Source organism: Labrus mixtus, chromosome 21 (assembly GCF_963584025.1).
Source record: "Labrus mixtus chromosome 21, fLabMix1.1, whole genome shotgun sequence".
Classification (NCBI taxonomy): domain Eukaryota; kingdom Metazoa; phylum Chordata; class Actinopteri; order Labriformes; family Labridae; genus Labrus; species Labrus mixtus.
Window position 1 is genome coordinate 11907518 of NC_083632.1, and position 16547 is coordinate 11924064.

General features: G+C 39.9%; 2 protein-coding genes across 4 annotated transcripts; both read right to left on the reverse strand.

The window, feature by feature from the left end:
• Nucleotides 1-383: 383 nt before the first annotated feature.
• smarcd2 (SWI/SNF related, matrix associated, actin dependent regulator of chromatin, subfamily d, member 2) lies at nt 384-10563 on the reverse strand. The gene is made up of 13 exons (XM_061027609.1): nt 10033-10563; nt 8319-8530; nt 6831-6873; nt 6612-6734; nt 5494-5613; nt 4727-4822; nt 3841-3942; nt 3579-3740; nt 3291-3388; nt 2766-2901; nt 2532-2654; nt 1676-1777; nt 384-1591 (listed from the first exon to the last, which is right to left on the reverse strand). The coding sequence occupies exons 1-13, from the start codon at nt 10180-10182 to the stop codon at nt 1538-1540; spliced, it is 1521 nt and encodes a 506-aa protein (XP_060883592.1). The 5' UTR covers nt 10183-10563; the 3' UTR covers nt 384-1537.
• A 1431-nt stretch (nt 10564-11994) lies between these two features.
• atxn7l3b (ataxin 7 like 3b) lies at nt 11995-16119 on the reverse strand. Of its 3 annotated transcripts, none has more exons than XM_061028384.1 (9): nt 16032-16119; nt 15421-15468; nt 15163-15286; nt 14860-14992; nt 14572-14743; nt 14254-14354; nt 14118-14140; nt 13835-13880; nt 11995-12904 (listed from the first exon to the last, which is right to left on the reverse strand). In XM_061028384.1, the coding sequence occupies exons 3-9, from the start codon at nt 15211-15213 to the stop codon at nt 12825-12827; spliced, it is 606 nt and encodes a 201-aa protein (XP_060884367.1). In that variant the 5' UTR covers nt 15214-15286; nt 15421-15468; nt 16032-16119; the 3' UTR covers nt 11995-12824. The 3 variants fall into 3 exon arrangements, with proteins under 3 accessions (XP_060884367.1, XP_060884368.1, XP_060884369.1); XM_061028385.1 differs by having other exon boundaries at nt 11995-12921; XM_061028386.1 differs by having other exon boundaries at nt 12797-12935; nt 13834-13880.
• Nucleotides 16120-16547: the final 428 nt, after the last annotated feature.

The window sequence follows — 16547 nt, forward strand, 5'->3', positions numbered from 1 at the left end:
CTAGACAAACCTTTTGGAGTATTAGTATTATCAGAATTAACTTTACTCATATTAGTTATTGTCATGTCATAAGCTGAGACACATATTTGTGGATATATTTGCTTCTTCTTTAACTGATACACAATAATAATAATAATGTCTAAGCTGTTAAGAGACATATATTATCAGCTGTACCTGTTGAAGCTGCTCCTCGACCAGCCCTTACATACACACTCGTGAACTGACTTATATCTGATTACACTGCTGAGGCTGTCTGGTATATAATGAGAATGAGCCCACACTATTAATAATGATAAATACAACACGGGAAGTAGTTCATATAAAATATTTACACTTTTGTAAATTGTATCAGTGTGAAAACAATAGGAAAAAACAGTAAAACAAACATTTGTGAGATGTTTATTGCAAAAAGGAATACTCAAAATGTATAAAAGATAAAGGCTTTTGATGAATGCGTAACATGCAAACATTTTACAAAGAGGCAGTACAAAAATATTTGTACATACAACATTTCTCAAACTGTGAGTGCCCTCTTCAAAAGACACATTTGGCACAGTGATATCTATAACATGGAATGTTTAAACCAATCCCCTCATACATAAGCTTGACAGAACAGCATTTCAATATTATAAACTGTACACAACAATTTGGTGCATTGTAAAGTTGACACACAACATTTTCATTCCTATTTTCTAAATACCAGTTAACCATGTCAAAAGGAAAGGAACTCATACAAAAACCCTTGAATTCAATCAGCTCCAGAATTCATCTCCCTGGCATAAAAACAAAAGAACCAAGTAAACCCCCATAATAAAATATGAAATACACCATGTAAACATTCGAGAAGTTCATAAAAGCTGCTGACGTTTGTTTGGACACAACTGTAAAAAAAGAGGCTCAATATTTTCCCAAAGCAGAACTTTTCCCGGAACTACTCTCTCATTAAAATATAAATCCATATTTAAATAGGCTCATACCACATATTGCTCCTTTCGTTTTAGTTCATCAATAATTTTCTAAATATATTTTTAAAGTTCTAAATACATTTTTGATCAAACATTTTTTCAGTATGGTTTTTATGTTTTTGGAATGAAAGTCTTTGTTCTACCTCTACCAAACTGCTACCAGACACAACATATTATTTCTTTTCAAAGAGTATGGCTTTAAGTATGAACATAAACAGACACAATGTAGCACAAGCGGTCAAACATCTCCTGAACAGCACCAACACCTAGAATATTTTATGCATTTTGTACCATAAGCAGAACAAATTGAAAAAAAGGCCCCAGGCTCAAAAAGGAAAACAACAACATTGCAAGGCAATCTATGTAATATGTAAATCACCACTTTGGTCCCATATACTCGGCTGTATTCAGAAAGATTATCTATGGGACAGAATAAGATATGTATGATATTCCATTTAGAAACTGCTTTTTCAACAACAATAACATAAGGATGGCTTCATGAACATTAGAGCTCAAGCAAACATTAACATTTGATGGTTCAAGTTAAGCTGTGACTCCTCTGGATGATGTCTTTAGGTGAGTCGGATTCCCAACACCTGCTCCAGCTCTTGTCTTCTCTGCTGCACCTAAAAAACAAAACTTGCATTAAAAAAAAAAGACTTTTAAAACCTCAAGATTAGTATCTGCAAACCAGCTTTCTTTTTCCTTACCTTTGAGAAAACATATCGGCCCACTGCCTCAGGTACCCAGGGCGCCTGGTAGAACTCGGTCCTCCTCTCCTCCTCTGGGTTTCCCGTCACATCGGTCATCAACTGAGCACACAAGAAATTAATCTCTGATTATTCGGGAAACAAAAATTTGATGAATGTAGGGAACTGCTTTATTCCCAAGAGTCAAAATAAGGTTCTTAATAGTGGATTATTAATTGTCAATTTACTTTGCCATTGCTTAGAGAGGGAAGACGGATTATTTATTAAATTAAGGAAGCACTGTACCTATATGAGCGCATCAGCCCAACATCAAAGTCTTCCCCTTTAATTACTACTATTGTTTCAATCACAATCCGTCTATTGAAGCTCTGTTTTTAACACAGGTGCAGAGAGTTATGGAGTTTGCCAAATAAAACCACTGCATATAAAATAACGATATTTAGGGGCAGATTTTTATGAATCCTGGGAAAGAGTTATACTCTATTATTATTTAGAGGGAACAAGTGACTCCAGAAAGATTTTAAACAAAAACAAAATCAACTGAAGACAATTGTTGGTGGACTGAAAACTAAAGATAATTGAGAACTACTCTGAGTTAAAGAAAGAGCAGAAATTGTCATCTAGTAAAAATCTCAGGTAGACCAGAGCCCTCTACAGTGACGTCATGAAGCCAAGTGGTCATTACGCCTTTGTATTTACACATCGCATCCATAACAGTGTAATATTTGTGTCCTAGATCAGGGGCAGAACGCCTGCGCCCGGCCATTCCGCCACTGTGAGTTACACTTTGCAGGCGAGACTTAACAGGCTTGAACTGGCGGTGTTTCAGAGCAATAAGTTGGTGGTAGAATCAAACCTTCAGATCTCTGCTCTGAGACTTGAGCCAGTCCTGGATGAAGTCCTGTGGAGTATTGCTGAAGCTCAGCATGAAGTCTCTCTCTATCTTCAGCTGGTTGATGTACTCGATGGTCTCATGAATCTATCAAGGATACAACCAGTACAGAGAGTGTTATTTTAAACAAACTACATCTTTGTTTTTCTCCTTTGATTACCACTGCCATTAGAGCCATTAGTGAGGTGTAAGCCTTGCCTTCATCTCCAGAGCAGCAATCTCCTGCTGGTTGGTTGTAGAGGACAGGAAACTGTTCATTTGGCCCTTCAGAGGGTCATCCACCTCCACATCGATGTCATAGCACGCCGTCTTCTTCTGGTCTGTGGGGTCCACACTGCTCAAAGAGGACAAGCAGACGGCACAAAGAATGAAAGTTAAAGAAGGAGATGTTGATGCAAACCTGTAAGAGCAGACCAGGAATTATTCATGATGGACCAAACCTTTCACAGAAAATGTGTTTTACACTACGACGAATAAACCACCGTTTCATACAAAAAGAGACAGAAAGAAAAGAGCGCCATAATAATACAAATAATTATAATAATCAGAAAATAATAATAATAATAGTGAAAAAGGTCATTAAAGATATTTTACATGCAAAAACGTAAATCTTTCCAAATACTCTGTAATACAATAAATAAATAAGTAAAATCCAGAAGAATTACCGGCCAACTCCCATTTTCACTAAGACAGAAACGGAGCTGATGGTCCACACTCCCTTACCTAATCATGTGATTGATGATGATGGGGTCAGGGTGCTGCAGCAGGCCGGCCAGTTTCATGGGGATCTCAGAGAACCTCATGCGGGAACAGCCAAATATCTGAACAGCATTAAGTGAGAAAACAGAGAAAGTGTTACAGGCAACAAGTTATCAAGATAACAGCTCAACATTTGCAGGGCTCTGCACATTTGATATAATACATGTAAAAAGCATTTCTTAAGCAGTGTTAATGCAAAAGCACAACTGTTGAGCTACAGTAGCATTTTGCTGCTAAGTTTAGCTCCACTACCTGTCTGAAGTAGCGGTTGCAGTTGATGTACTCCTTCTCGTGACTATCCTGCAGCTTGTTGTTCTTGATGTAGAGCCACAGAGCTTGCATGATGCTCGCCCGCGTCTGCGTGTGCACACCCAGAAGGCGAGCCAGCCGCGGGTCCAGTTTGTACTGAGGTGGCTAGTGGACAAAACAAAATATAGATGGAGGAAAAAAACGATGCGCAGATAAGCGCGGCTTTCAAGCCGGCCAAACACAACAAATGGCAGATGGGTGCTACCTGGTGGTCCAGCATGAGCAGGAGGGTGCATTTGACATTGACATCGCCGGGACGTTTGACCTGGAAACCATCCGTCTCCTGAGTGGTGGGCATTCTGTGCCACTGAAACAAGAAAGTGATCAAACGTCGCTAAAATGAATTTAAAATAGACAAAGTTCTACATGTAAACATTCTCCCCATAAGCAAACCATTTACTTCATCTTTTCCCCCCCGCTGTTTTACCTGACTTGCATTGGTGTATAAAATACATTTAAAAGGCTGGTTTCACCCTTCAGTGCTCTAACTGTAATACAAAGATAACATTGGTCCATAGCCTCAGTTACAAGAAGCACTAAAAACATAAATACAAGAATACATTAAGGGACAATCGAAAGTCAAACTGAACTAAAAACAATCAGCTGTGAAGAATAAAAAGCTTCATACTGGATCACTATTAAAAATGTTGTTGTATGAAGGCTTGGCTGATAAATACATTTTTCAGAGGGTAGGAGCTTGAATTCACAGTGGAGAGGATGCTGAGGACACTGTCTGATGTCTTGAGCTTTAGACGTCACTCTCTAATGGTGTGAAACTAATCAGGTGGCTTAATGTTACTGACACTACTGATGTTTCTGTTCTGACCTCTTTATCTCATAATGAAAGGCTACTATCTCATTTAGTTGGACTGTGCTTGTATAATAAAGGTCTCTCTATCTTCCATGTCGGAGAGAGATTTTAATAATCACTCCCTGCTCTGTCAAACAAGCTCAGAATGGTTCCAACAGTTTGAATGATTCCAGCTGAACTCCACTTTCTAACTAAAAAAAAAAACGTCCTCTGTATCAAACATGTTGGTCTTAGTGTGCCCTCAAATGTTCCATCAAATGCCTTTTGTGTTACATCATACCTCGACTAAGTGGTTGTCAGGTCCGTAGAGCTCCTTATCGAGCTCGATCACCAGACTTTTGAAGAAAGAGGAAAACTTCTTCTTCTGCTTTCCAGGCTGAGGAAAAAAAGAAAGGACGTTATAAAGCGTGAGAAAAGACAGAGATAGAGGAATGCTTTCTATCTCTGTCTTCTTGTTTCGCTGTGTCAGAGTGTGTGTGCCGCTGCATTGTTGAGCTCTGACCACATTGGGGGTGGTGAAGCATATAAGTGTAGACAACTAGAAAAAGCTGTTTCACCCCCGCCCTGACAACGTCTGTTTGCACAACATGACCCCATTCACTCCTTCCCTCATTTTTTTTTTTTTGTTGTCAGTGACTCCATGAAAAACTCCTACACACTCCTCAACCAAGGGAGAGAAATTATCAGACAAAAAAAAAAAAACCCTCCTTCATGTGGCCTCAGATGACACAATGAGTGGAGCTGGAAGTGATAGATGGAGGGAGGGGATGGTATGTAACGGCCAGTGGTTTCAATTCCTTTTTTCCAAAGAGAACATGAGCTTGTGCGTGTGTGTGTGTGTGTGTGTGTGTGTGTGTGTGTGTGTGAGGAGCTGTGGGGTTGAGTGGGGAGAGCTGTAAACATCTGGCTGCATGGTCTGAGCCAAAAGACTCTGGCCAGCCAGAGCTGAGAGACTTTCAAAAAACACAATAGCCGAGGCTGAAACGCTCGAGAGTCTGACCACACAAGGACGATGAGGAAACAGACGAGGACGATTTCTCTACTTACTTCCTCCAGGAGTTTTCCCTCCACTCTCAGCTCCCAGGAGGACACCTTCTCGGCCTCCTCGCCTTCCGGCTTGCTTGGGGTGTATGTGTTGGAAATGTAGATCCTGAGCTTTCGTTTTTGCTGTGTCAAAGGAGACGAATGAGCAGATGTATCAGGAATTGAGTGAAAAGTAGCGCTCGAACACAAAAAGCAGAATGTTCATTTGACAGGGAGACTTTTTCTGAACAGATGGGTGGAGGCAGCTGCTCAACAAAAGCTGGAAGTCATGGGTTTGAGAATCTAACCTATCTAAAGTTTAAAAAAAACCGATTATAACGTTAAGTGTTTCAGAATCAGAATCAGCTTTATTGGCCACGTATGATTAGACACACAAGGAATTTCGCTTCGGTGAACTGTGCTCTCAGTGTACAAAGGTGTGTGTGTGTGTGTGGCTGCATCGTTGAGCTCTGACCACATTTCACGAACAAAATGTTACGGTTATAACGATGACGGATCTAAAGACGTCCAGCAATTTCAATCCACACAGAAAACATCCTTAGACGTCACAGAGTGGAAGATTTATGGTGCATGAGGAGTTGTCAATGAAGGTGATGAAGTGAACCTTTCCCCTGCCTGGGTCACATTGCTTCAGGATTATCAGCGTGCACGTAATGCAGATTTAGTTTGATAAGTTTCATGTGCACCTTTAGGGTCACTCTCCTCTCTGCCTTTCAATGTGAGGATGTCAGAGTAAACTGGATTCATTTGTCACTCTGGTTCGAGTTACTTGTTGTTATTTTCTCTTCCTAGAAATGTGGAGACAAAACCCGCTTCTTTTACAGTCCCTGATGTTGTGTGCAAAGAACTACCTTACTTCTTTACTAAAACATCTTGGGTTTTGTTTGTCTGCACGGTAAACAGAGAGTAGCTCTTCTTGTATTTCTGGAAAAGTAGCTGCTCAAAAGGTTTTTTTTTTTTTTTTTTTTAGCACTTTGCTCTTTTGCCGCCAGTGAACAAAATGAAGCACTTACAGCATCTTACAGCTTAAAAGGATACGATGAGTTAGAGAGACTGAGAGCTATCTGACATGATCATCTCATTATCGTAAAATCGGGCAATGTGTTATCATGAAGAGGTACCATAATGGGCTTCTTGATGGCCTCCTGAATCTCCATACGCTTCCGGGCGATGGTCTGATCCAGTTTCCTCTCGAAGGCAAGGAGATCCATGTAGGCCTGAGACTCGGGGACCAGGTCTCGGATCTAAAGAGCCAACAACAGCAGTAAAATATTAAAGGAATACGCCTGACTGGATTCATGAAAGATGTTTCAGAAGGGGGGGGGGGGAAACTTTCTTACCCTCTGTGGGAGAACTTTGTCAGCCATCTTGCGTCTTTTTGGACTAGATGACACAGAACACACTCAGCTAGATGACTCAGAATACTATCAATGTGAGTTTAAACTAGGAGGGTCCGACATCAAACATTATTTGAAGAAACAACAACATGCTGCATTATGTTGCCCACATTGTCCCAGCATTTAGCATGTTGTGAAGTGTTGAACATAAAGGCCTCATTTACTTCCTCTGATCTTCAGTCATTTGTGAAATCTTCGCAAAGCAATTGGAAAATCTCGGCCATTGCGATGTCTTCATTAACACACCACGCGATCACCTCAGGCCCACAATTATCGTCGCCACGGACTTCACAAGAGCGGCTCTGTTTCTTTGATTATATTACACAGTTCCACCTCGTTATGACTTCATTTAATTCACGAGCTCTATAATGAGAATTTAGGAAGTTGCTTCTGGCCCTGTGGCTCACTAATCCTCCTTTTCTGGGAATTCTGTTACGAGATAAAGCATAAAGGACACAAGAGGTTCATTGTGGAGCAGACTGTAAATGCCGCCTCACATCACGGCTCGCCACTTTTACAAGCGTGGCATCACTAAGCAGCTTGAAGTCAAAAATAACCGCTCGCGTTAGCTGCTTTGAAAGCAAAGGGGCCGGTCATGAGATACTCCGACCCTCGTGTCCGCGCGGTTCTGAGCCGCGCTTTCTAACAAACAGTAACTTCACGAACAGACTGCAGAGAGAAAAACACTCCCCGAGGGGAAGCAGGATGTTGTTAGGTCAAGACAACTATCCAAAAAACATCTTTTAATGGACGTGGTTAGATTTACATAGCATCCATCAGTACTTAATTCTCTTTTAAATTGTTCCTCTCCTGGCTGTGGGAATCATCTGAAGTTATTTCTTTAACATAATGCTGTTGGTTTTAAAAAACAGTCACTTCAATAATTCAAGGTTCGTCTTTAAGTCAGAACACGAGATGAAAAGTTTCTTACTCGTAAGAACACAGTTGTGTGTCCTCATAGCTTAAACAGGAACAACAGATAAGCATCACTATGAAGACATCTCAATGTTTATCTGAGCCTGGACCAGTTTGATGAAGGCAAACAAGTGAATTCAGTGGCTTTAAGTTTAGAAGAAAAAAGATAAAATAATTGAAGATTTAAGTGTTTTATGAAGAGATTCATTTGCTCAATAACTGATTACTTGAACAAAATGTGGACAATTTTGTTGTTCTCTCAAATGTGTAGGATTTCTAATTTTTTTGTTCCATATTAAACAGAGTTGTTTGGACTGTTGTCGAACGTCACCTTAGGCTCTTGAATTTCCCCCTCTTTTTTACATTCCATTTTGCATTGAGAAAAGAATCCACACATTAGTAAACAATGAGAAAAACTGACAGTTGCAGCCCGTTCCCCTCGCCTGGCCCCAAGCTGTCCTTGTCAATCACCACCCCCACCTCCTCTCACACAAACACTCTCACTCCTCACTTTACCCTCGTCTGAGGCCCCCCAGCCCCTCTGGCTGCTGCTGCTGCTGCTGCTGCTGTTGATGCTGATGAAGGAACCTCTTCCTTGAGGGGTCCATGCTCAGGGGCCCCATGCCTGGCCGCATGGACATGTTCCCACCGCCGTAAGAAGGACCAGGCAGCTGACCCCCCATCGACCCCATGGGGCCCCCTACTCTGCCGGGTGGCATCCCTGAGCGCTAGAGAAAAGAGTAGATGCTGAATCTTTGATTTCAGGTTCATAGGAACTTAACAACGATAACATAGACGTGTGCTCCAGACCTCCTTCATCTCCCAAACTGACTTCTTTCCTTTTAAACTAAATATTGAATATAAAGAAGAAAAATAAGTGTGTTTTCCCAGCAGTGGTCTGTGTTTTAATTCAAATTACTTTATTTATCCGTTAGGAACTTCATTTGTGTAAAAGAGCATCAGTACGCATACAGCTAGACACAAAAACAACAGCAGAAACACACACATACAAGTGGCTCTATTAAAAGCATGATAAATAGGTCATAAATAATTATTATGAGCGGTTAAATGAGTTGTCTTAAAAATAAATAAGAAATAGATCATTTGTTCATGAGCCTGATGGATGTGGGAGCAAAGCTTGACATGGCTCGATTAGTCCGGAAAGTGAGAGATCTGTATATGTGGCCTGAGGGGAGACGGTTGTAGAGAAAAAAACATAGACCTTGGGTTTATGTTTGATATTTGGTGCTTATTGTGATATCCAACAAATTTCCGAATTTAAACAAGATAAAGCATAGAAATAATTTTCTCCTGATTGAATTAAGGACATCATTTTACAGAAAATCAAATGATAAGATTAAGATATTTATGGCTGCAACAATGTAAATAATTACTAGCTCAACTAAACAGGTGTGCATATAAATCTGTAAATGATATGAACCGCTCTTTTCAGAGCTGGTTAAATGATTTTGGACTGACTTTTTTGAAAATGACTTTTTTTTTTTTACAATGCAGCTTTAGTCTGTAATAAATTAAGTTTCATATGAATTTGAATCTGTGTACTTGGTTTGGTCTCTCCTGCACCAGAAAAAAGGAATGACCAAAACCCATACCACTGTAACAACACACAGTAAATGCAATAGTGCATATAATGAACTGAAGAGAACATAAAGGTGCAGCTGGTGGTGATTGAAGTGTGTGATAATATATGCAGGCTTAGCTCTGACAGATGGGGGGGATCATGAGAAACTTACTCTTGTTTTCCAGCTAACTGACAGAGGGCTGAGGGCAACCACGTGATTCTGTCTTTCACACATGCAAAACAGCATTTTTCTATCAAACTATTTTAATTAAAGAAACAAATAATAAAAGGTACACATGGTTATGTCACTGAAAACCCCCCGGTGAAAAAAAAACGTTTAAATAAATGTATTGGTGTTATTGTGTAATTATATACAACTTTATAATGCGGAAGTAGTCTCCGCACCTTCACATTTATAAAAAAAAAAAAAAAAAAAAAAAAATTATTGAGGGTTTTACTTTATCTAATATCCGTCAGATTCTGGATATCTTAAAAATAAATAAAAAAAATAAAATAACGTTAAGACAGCAACTAACTTTTTTTTTTTTTTTTATCAGCTTCAGTAACATAACTTTTTTCTAACCCTTAATTTAAGTCAGACAAACTTCTCCTCATACTTAACAAAGACAAATGAATCAGTAAACCTACCTGTGGATACTGGGGAGCGTTGTTCATGCTGCGCGGATATCCCGCTGGAGCTTGCGGCATGCCTGGCATCCTCACGCCCGCAGCATGCCCCACGTTCATGGGGTGCAGATTCGGATTCATCGGAGGACCCGAGAAACCTCTTGATGCCATTTTTCCAAGATCCACAAGTGGTCAAAACTTACACAGGTACAAGTACAAATAAAAGTCTAGCAAACTACTAAAATAAAAGTCACTACTACTCGTCTCAAAGTAGCCAGCGAGCTGAACACATCGGTCGGCTTCTGGTTTGACAGCAAGCACACTGTCAACAGAAAAAGCTAGCTAATGTTAGCTCGTTTCAAGTTCCGGGGTTTGCGTCTCCCTTACTTTGCTTGTTTTTTTTTGGACGCCAAATAGTGGTGGCTGGAGTTTGTCATCCTCTCCCTGTGTCTTTCCTGCTTAACATCGTTGCAGTTGCACCGTGAGGCTGATGGAAAACATGATAACTTTCTTACTTTACGTCAAACTGAGAGTCTGAGGCGTTTATTCAAGTAACTGCCTACACAATGCAGGAGGATGCTGCCTTCAGGGGGGCTCGGATATCACGAAGTTCGAAATTAACGGTTTCTCTAGCTTCTAAAAAAAATCACGCATATTGTAAAATATTTACTTGTGAAGTGCGTTAAATCGTTATCGAGCCCAAGTATATAAGTGACAGATTAAAAATGACTGATAAGTAAATAAAAGTGAAAGTATGCAAATGCTCACCTCACAGCATGGCCAAAAACATGGACATGCGCTCCTGTTGACAACCCATAATCCATCGACCAATCTACAATGCACTGAAGGCCTATACCATCCTCTGCCTCCAAATTTCCTCTAACAGCAGAATATTCTGAGCAATTTCAACTATTATCACCTATTAACGACAAAAAATCCATATACCAACCAGCATTTTCACTCTTGAATAATTTGGCTCCTGGTTTTTTGTGAGTCAATTAGGCTATAGGTACTTTGTGGTGATTTGTCACATAATTATTAAAGAATATACGATGTGAGCATGAGGTAAACCTCATTTAAACTAGGGGCCACATAATAAGACAACAATGTGGAAACTAGTAAGTGTCAATGTTGTGGTCCTTCTGGTTGCGGTTAACACAAATCATGAACACAACAGCGCTGGTGCATATTGCATCTGAACACAGACTGATGAGGGCGGAGATGTGGCCCACTGTTGAAGAATAACCTTAATGAGCTTTAAAGAAACAACCAGTTGTGGAAGAAATATTAGTTCTAACACTTACATAGAAAATACATGACTGTAAAAAATACTCAAGAAGTACAAGCACAAGTCCTGTGTCTTAACCTGCTTCAGCACAAAGTAGAAAAAAAATGAAAGTTAGAAAAGTAGAAGCACGTCAGGTGACTACAGTACAAACATGTATTTAATTATAAGGTGTTTTCTGCAAATTGTATGTTCAGATGCATCAGTGTTGAAGCAGCAATGTATTAATGTAACGTTTGTGATGGAGTACTGCTATTACTAATATTAGTATTATTACTAATGATTGAGCTGCTTGTTAGAGCTCAGTTGTCAGACTTTAGCAGGAACACGTGAAGGCAGCATAACCGCCTCCCAGGGCAGTTTTTCTTTTTACTTCTAGAAACAAAATGTAGAAGATTTGACTTTGGTTACAGATCCCTACACCAACTGTACTAACTTTGTTTTTACCCTCCACTCATTCTACTGAGATTAAGATCTACGACAATATATTACTGAAATGACTGTAACATTTAATGATTCATAAAAGATATGAATTAAAATAATCCAAAGTGAAACATCTGTAGTTTATTGATCAACAGCCTCCCCTGTTGGTCAGTTCATCTTTACCTGTATGAACCTGAGCAGGGTTACTGAGTTTATTCTCAGTCCTCTCAGAACATCACTTTTCAGTGCCTGTGTTAAAGTGAAGACAACACATATTGACAGGTAACAAATCATTTATTATGCTAGACAGATGAAACAAACTGAGCCATGATAGCAGCAATTCAACTATTGGAATATTTACACTATCACTTCACACTAAGGATATATGTAACCCTTTACAATGTAAACACATGATACAAAGACATTTTTGAATGCTAGAAAACAAGCTGATCTATTCACCAAAAAAAAAAATGAAACAAAATAAACCTGCTTTCTGCAGCAAATGCCTGCTTGAACAGTTAAATCAAGTTTCCACAGGTGAATGACGAGGAGAGCTGCTGGAACTAAAGCCTGATAGTGAATGTGAAGTAAAAGACAAACCATTAGTAATGATTGTCTTTGAAGTTACTATTTTCAAAAGGTGAGGAATCATATGTACACCTACTGGCTAATCATTTCAGTACTTTATAGAAATAACATAGTGTACGTGCACACGTCACTCTTCACACAGCTGCCTCTGCTCGGCCGCTGAATTCATTTCACAAGAATCTAGCTCTGTGCAGTGCCATTATAAATGGTGATATTCATTATTTTGGACTCCAGCATAAAAAAAATCTGAAACAAAACAAACTATAAAGTGTTGGTATGAAGATATTGTGAAAAAAAAAAACAACAACTGTCAAGTATACAGTGGGAGGTCTAGACTGCTTTTGCAGAGCAGCAAACGCCAATAATGTCACCTTAACATCGACGTCCATTGATTTCACGACATAGAGAACCAAAAGAGAAGTGTTATTGGTCTTCCCGTGTGTGTGTGTGTGTGTGTGTGTATGTCTGTGTGCCGACACGCGACGCAATGAGAATGTGTGTTTTGTGGCTGAGTGTGTTATTGAGGGAATGCCTCATCTTTCATCAGCATGCGCGGGCTCTCTTGGTTGTCGATGCGACGTCGAGGACCCATCATGCCTATGGGAATAAACAGGCTGGATGTCACAAGCCAGTTACAGAAAAAGATAGTTATAAAACATAGAAATACACTTAACAGTACATAACTTCTGTTGTGAGAGGGTCTGTCAAATAAAACAACAACAAAGACAAAGTTTGATGAGGTCATAAAGTAGCATTGGATCATGGGAGTTGTTGTTTTCATAGCTAAAGAATCATCATTGTTGATAAATGTTTTATGGACTCAGGCAGAAGTCAAGATGAGTCATTATGTTCAAGTTAATATCAGCTGATGACATTTTATTATAGGATACAACCACCATTAAAGTCCGCTCATGTAAACAGTTCATTATTGTCCTTCTTCACTCTCTAATGCACACAGATCAACTATACTCATATGACATACCAGTAGGTCTGTTGATTTTTAGAAATGTTGCATATTGTAGCTTTAAAATCCATGTGGAATATCTCCCTCATTTTTTTTTTTTTTTTTTAAACAGCCGATCTCATTCTTCTATTCCCTGTATTTATCACTAACCAAGACCCGCTGTACATAAGCAGCATACCATTTTTTGTTTATTTAATTCCAACTATTCTGATATGACAATTTGAGACCACAAACATGCTAATGAGTTCTACAGAAAATCTGATTTGTTTTGTACTTTAGAAGAATTTCTACCTACTAAACAATTAGTCTTTTAGTGTTTAAACTAAATGATGTAAAATGTCTTACATATATATATATATTCAGTGTTCCTGTGCCTCACAGGTTAGATTAATATTTAGGAATGTTATATGAACTATCACGTGTTCCTGATTTGCTGGAAATTCAAGTATTTCCACCCTTGTTGTGAAAGAACCAACAGGGTAAGCTTCTTGAAAACGTTGAGTATCTTATTACAACACAAAGTTTCTCCTGATACACCTTAAAGGAAACAAATGCCCACTTACTGTTCTTATGTTTGAACGATTTGGATCTTCTGGGTGAGTTTGGATTCTGGGAGGAAAAAGAAAATGTCTTCTGTCAGTATTTGAGGTATATTCCTCCATGTGTTCATAATACTTATTACTTAATGATCAGATATAACTGATTTGGATCAAATTCACACCGTACCGCAGCATACAGTCAAAACGGTCCTTTAACAGTTATAAACATCATTCATTTACTTTCCTCTAAATACTAAAGGTTTAATTCTGTTCACAGTTAGGGTGTTAGAAGAAAATAAAAAGATACCTTATCAGATTTCCTTTTCTTGGCTGTGAAATGAAAACAGAAATGTTTAGAATAAAGACATTCTAGTTTAATGTATTTAATGTCCAACGTCTGTGGATGATTAAGTTAGATTAGATATTCAGCAGCGGTACATCACCTTTCTTTTCTGCCCCGTAGGACCAGTCATTATCGTTGACGTCGTCGTTATCCTCTTGGTCACTTTCTGACTTGTTGTTAGTGTTGTTTCCAGTGACTATTCTGTAAAAAGGGAAGAGTAAAGCCTGACACACACTAACTGACTCAGCATTCATCGCTGCACATAACCATGGAGTTATAAAACAAATACACTCTGAACTGAAACTGTTTTTTTAATCGATGGAGAAGGAAAACCATTTCTGCGGTATTTCTATCCAGGAAGAGTGATTACACACTCATGCTCATGGTAATATGTTTTCAAGAGATTTGACTTTGATACCTTCTGTTGGCTATGCGGCTGCTGTTGCGGCCCATTCCCAGACATTTCTCCAGGTGTGGGGCAAAGCGTGAAGCAGCGATGCTTCGGCTACAGTTGGGGCATACACACTCCTTGTTTTTCCACTGGTTGTACACCTGGCCGAATACATCCAGTCCTGGCTGGTCCACAATTTCTGCAGATATAAGACAGACACGTGCACTTAATAATCATGGTTTCTTAGGCCCCCCCTTTTTTTTTTTAATGATTCAGTGTCATTTGATTCGGCAGACAGAACAACTTTATGCTCACCGAAGTCCCTCATGCTTTCTTGGTCCGTGTCATCCAGGAAGAAATAGCCCTGCTTGACGGCCCGGTGGACCTCAAAGCAAAGACCCAGGCATGCATCCTCCACCAGGTCAGACAGGATGTCCTGAGCAAGGCCCTGGAAGGGGAGGGGAGGTACAGGGACACACACACACACACACACACACACACACACACACACACACACACACAGAGACACAGACACATGTCAAACCATGTGTGTTTGCATCCTACAGATATAAAGTGCATGTACTACTATTATAGTGTTGCCTGTCTCTGTTTATGTACCTCCAGCTTGCTGTTGTCCAGGCTGGACATTGAAACCTCCTCCATTTTCATTTGCCAGAACTACCAGATGAGCCGACAGTGCTGTGTTCATGCTGTAGCGCAGCAAGCATTGAGCAAAACAGGGCTGCAGCAGCAGGGGGGGGAGAGAGAGAGACACACACAGTTAGGAATGCAGTGGCATTAGTGCTCTTTGATTAATGAGTGTAAATCAGCTTAAGGGTCGACATTTGACGCATTGACTTTGGTGTGAATACTTACAAACTGCACGGTGAAAGCTGCCAGGGAGACACTTCCCACGTTTATAACCTGTGAATCACAGAGCTGAAGCGTTGGTTGAGCAGGAGGCTACAACATCTCAATAAACAACACACAAAGCAAAAATGTTAGCTCCGTTGTTTAAACACCACCCTTTTTTTTTTTTTTAGCTGGAGCATTGAAGCGTTCAGAAAGTAGCTGAACCCTTGGTGAAGAAAACAAAGAGCGGTGCGATGAAAGGGGCTGCTGGATTTCTACACACCAAGAGGTTTGAGAGCGGCGGTGTCCTCCGCACAAAAACCTCCACAACAACAGCTATCAGCTAACAATACGACACGTAGAAAGCTTGACTGAGTATATAGAAACTGTGTAGCGAGTTTGCGGGTGACTGAAACGGGTTTTGTTGTTGAAGAAATTACATTTGACTACAGCCGAGGCTTGTCCCCGAACCCAACACCGCTGCTGCTGCTGCACTGCGTTTTTTACTCTCTGAATTCCTCGTTCAAACATCGACTGAGGGAAAAACAAAATACCCCTGTGTCCATGTATAACATCTATCATTGATACAAAACCGAAATCACAGCCAAGCAAACGGGCTAATTGTGTTTATTTACCTATTTCGGCAGGCATCCATCTTTACATCACAGGGATCAGACAGTAGCAATCGATCGCTGCACGAGTTTCCACAGAGCGCTTCCTTTAGCAAGCCCGGCCGGGGACTCTCCCTCCTCCTCACACCTTAGCCAGCGCAGCATGTGACTGCGAGTTCACCCGAGAAACCAGGGTTAAAATCGGCCTTTCGGTTGACAATATAAATGCAAACCAACGCTTATTTTATTGTCAATTAATCGAAATGTTGAAAAACGTGAGAACTGTTGATCAGTGTTTCCCGAAAGTAAAGTTGTATTCATGCCCAATAGATTTCAAATTCTCTACCATGAAGGAGTGAAAGAAAATATATCAGACTTTAAGAAGTGGCAATTAGATGTCTTAATAATGGATAAACAGTTATCAAAATGATCTGCAGTTAATTTAAATGAGCAATCGATTACCCCTTGCAGATATAAACTATAAGCCTAATCATAAATTACTTGTTTTTTTTTTCCTGATCTGACTTGTGCAGTGTAGTT

Bases quoted from the DNA above. Each gene is read 5' to 3' on its own strand.
- smarcd2 (XM_061027609.1), bottom strand. From the start codon at position 10,182: ATGGCATCAAGAGGTTTCTCGGGTCCTCCGATGAATCCGAATCTGCAC. The intron at 8,531-10,032 runs GTAGGTTTACTG...TCTTTTCTCTAG, and splicing joins ACGCTCCCCAGTATCCACAG to CGCTCAGGGATGCCACCCGG. The intron at 5,614-6,611 runs GTACCTCTTCAT...CCTTTGACACAG, and splicing joins CCATCAAGAAGCCCATTATG to CAAAAACGAAAGCTCAGGAT.
- atxn7l3b (XM_061028384.1), bottom strand. From the start codon at position 15,213: ATGAAAATGGAGGAGGTTTCAATGTCCAGCCTGGACAACAGCAAGCTG. The intron at 14,355-14,571 runs GTATCAAAGTCA...CCCTTTTTACAG, and splicing joins AGCCGCATAGCCAACAGAAG to AATAGTCACTGGAAACAACA. The intron at 13,881-14,117 runs GTATCTTTTTAT...TTTTCCTCCCAG, and splicing joins AGAAAAGGAAATCTGATAAG to AATCCAAACTCACCCAGAAG.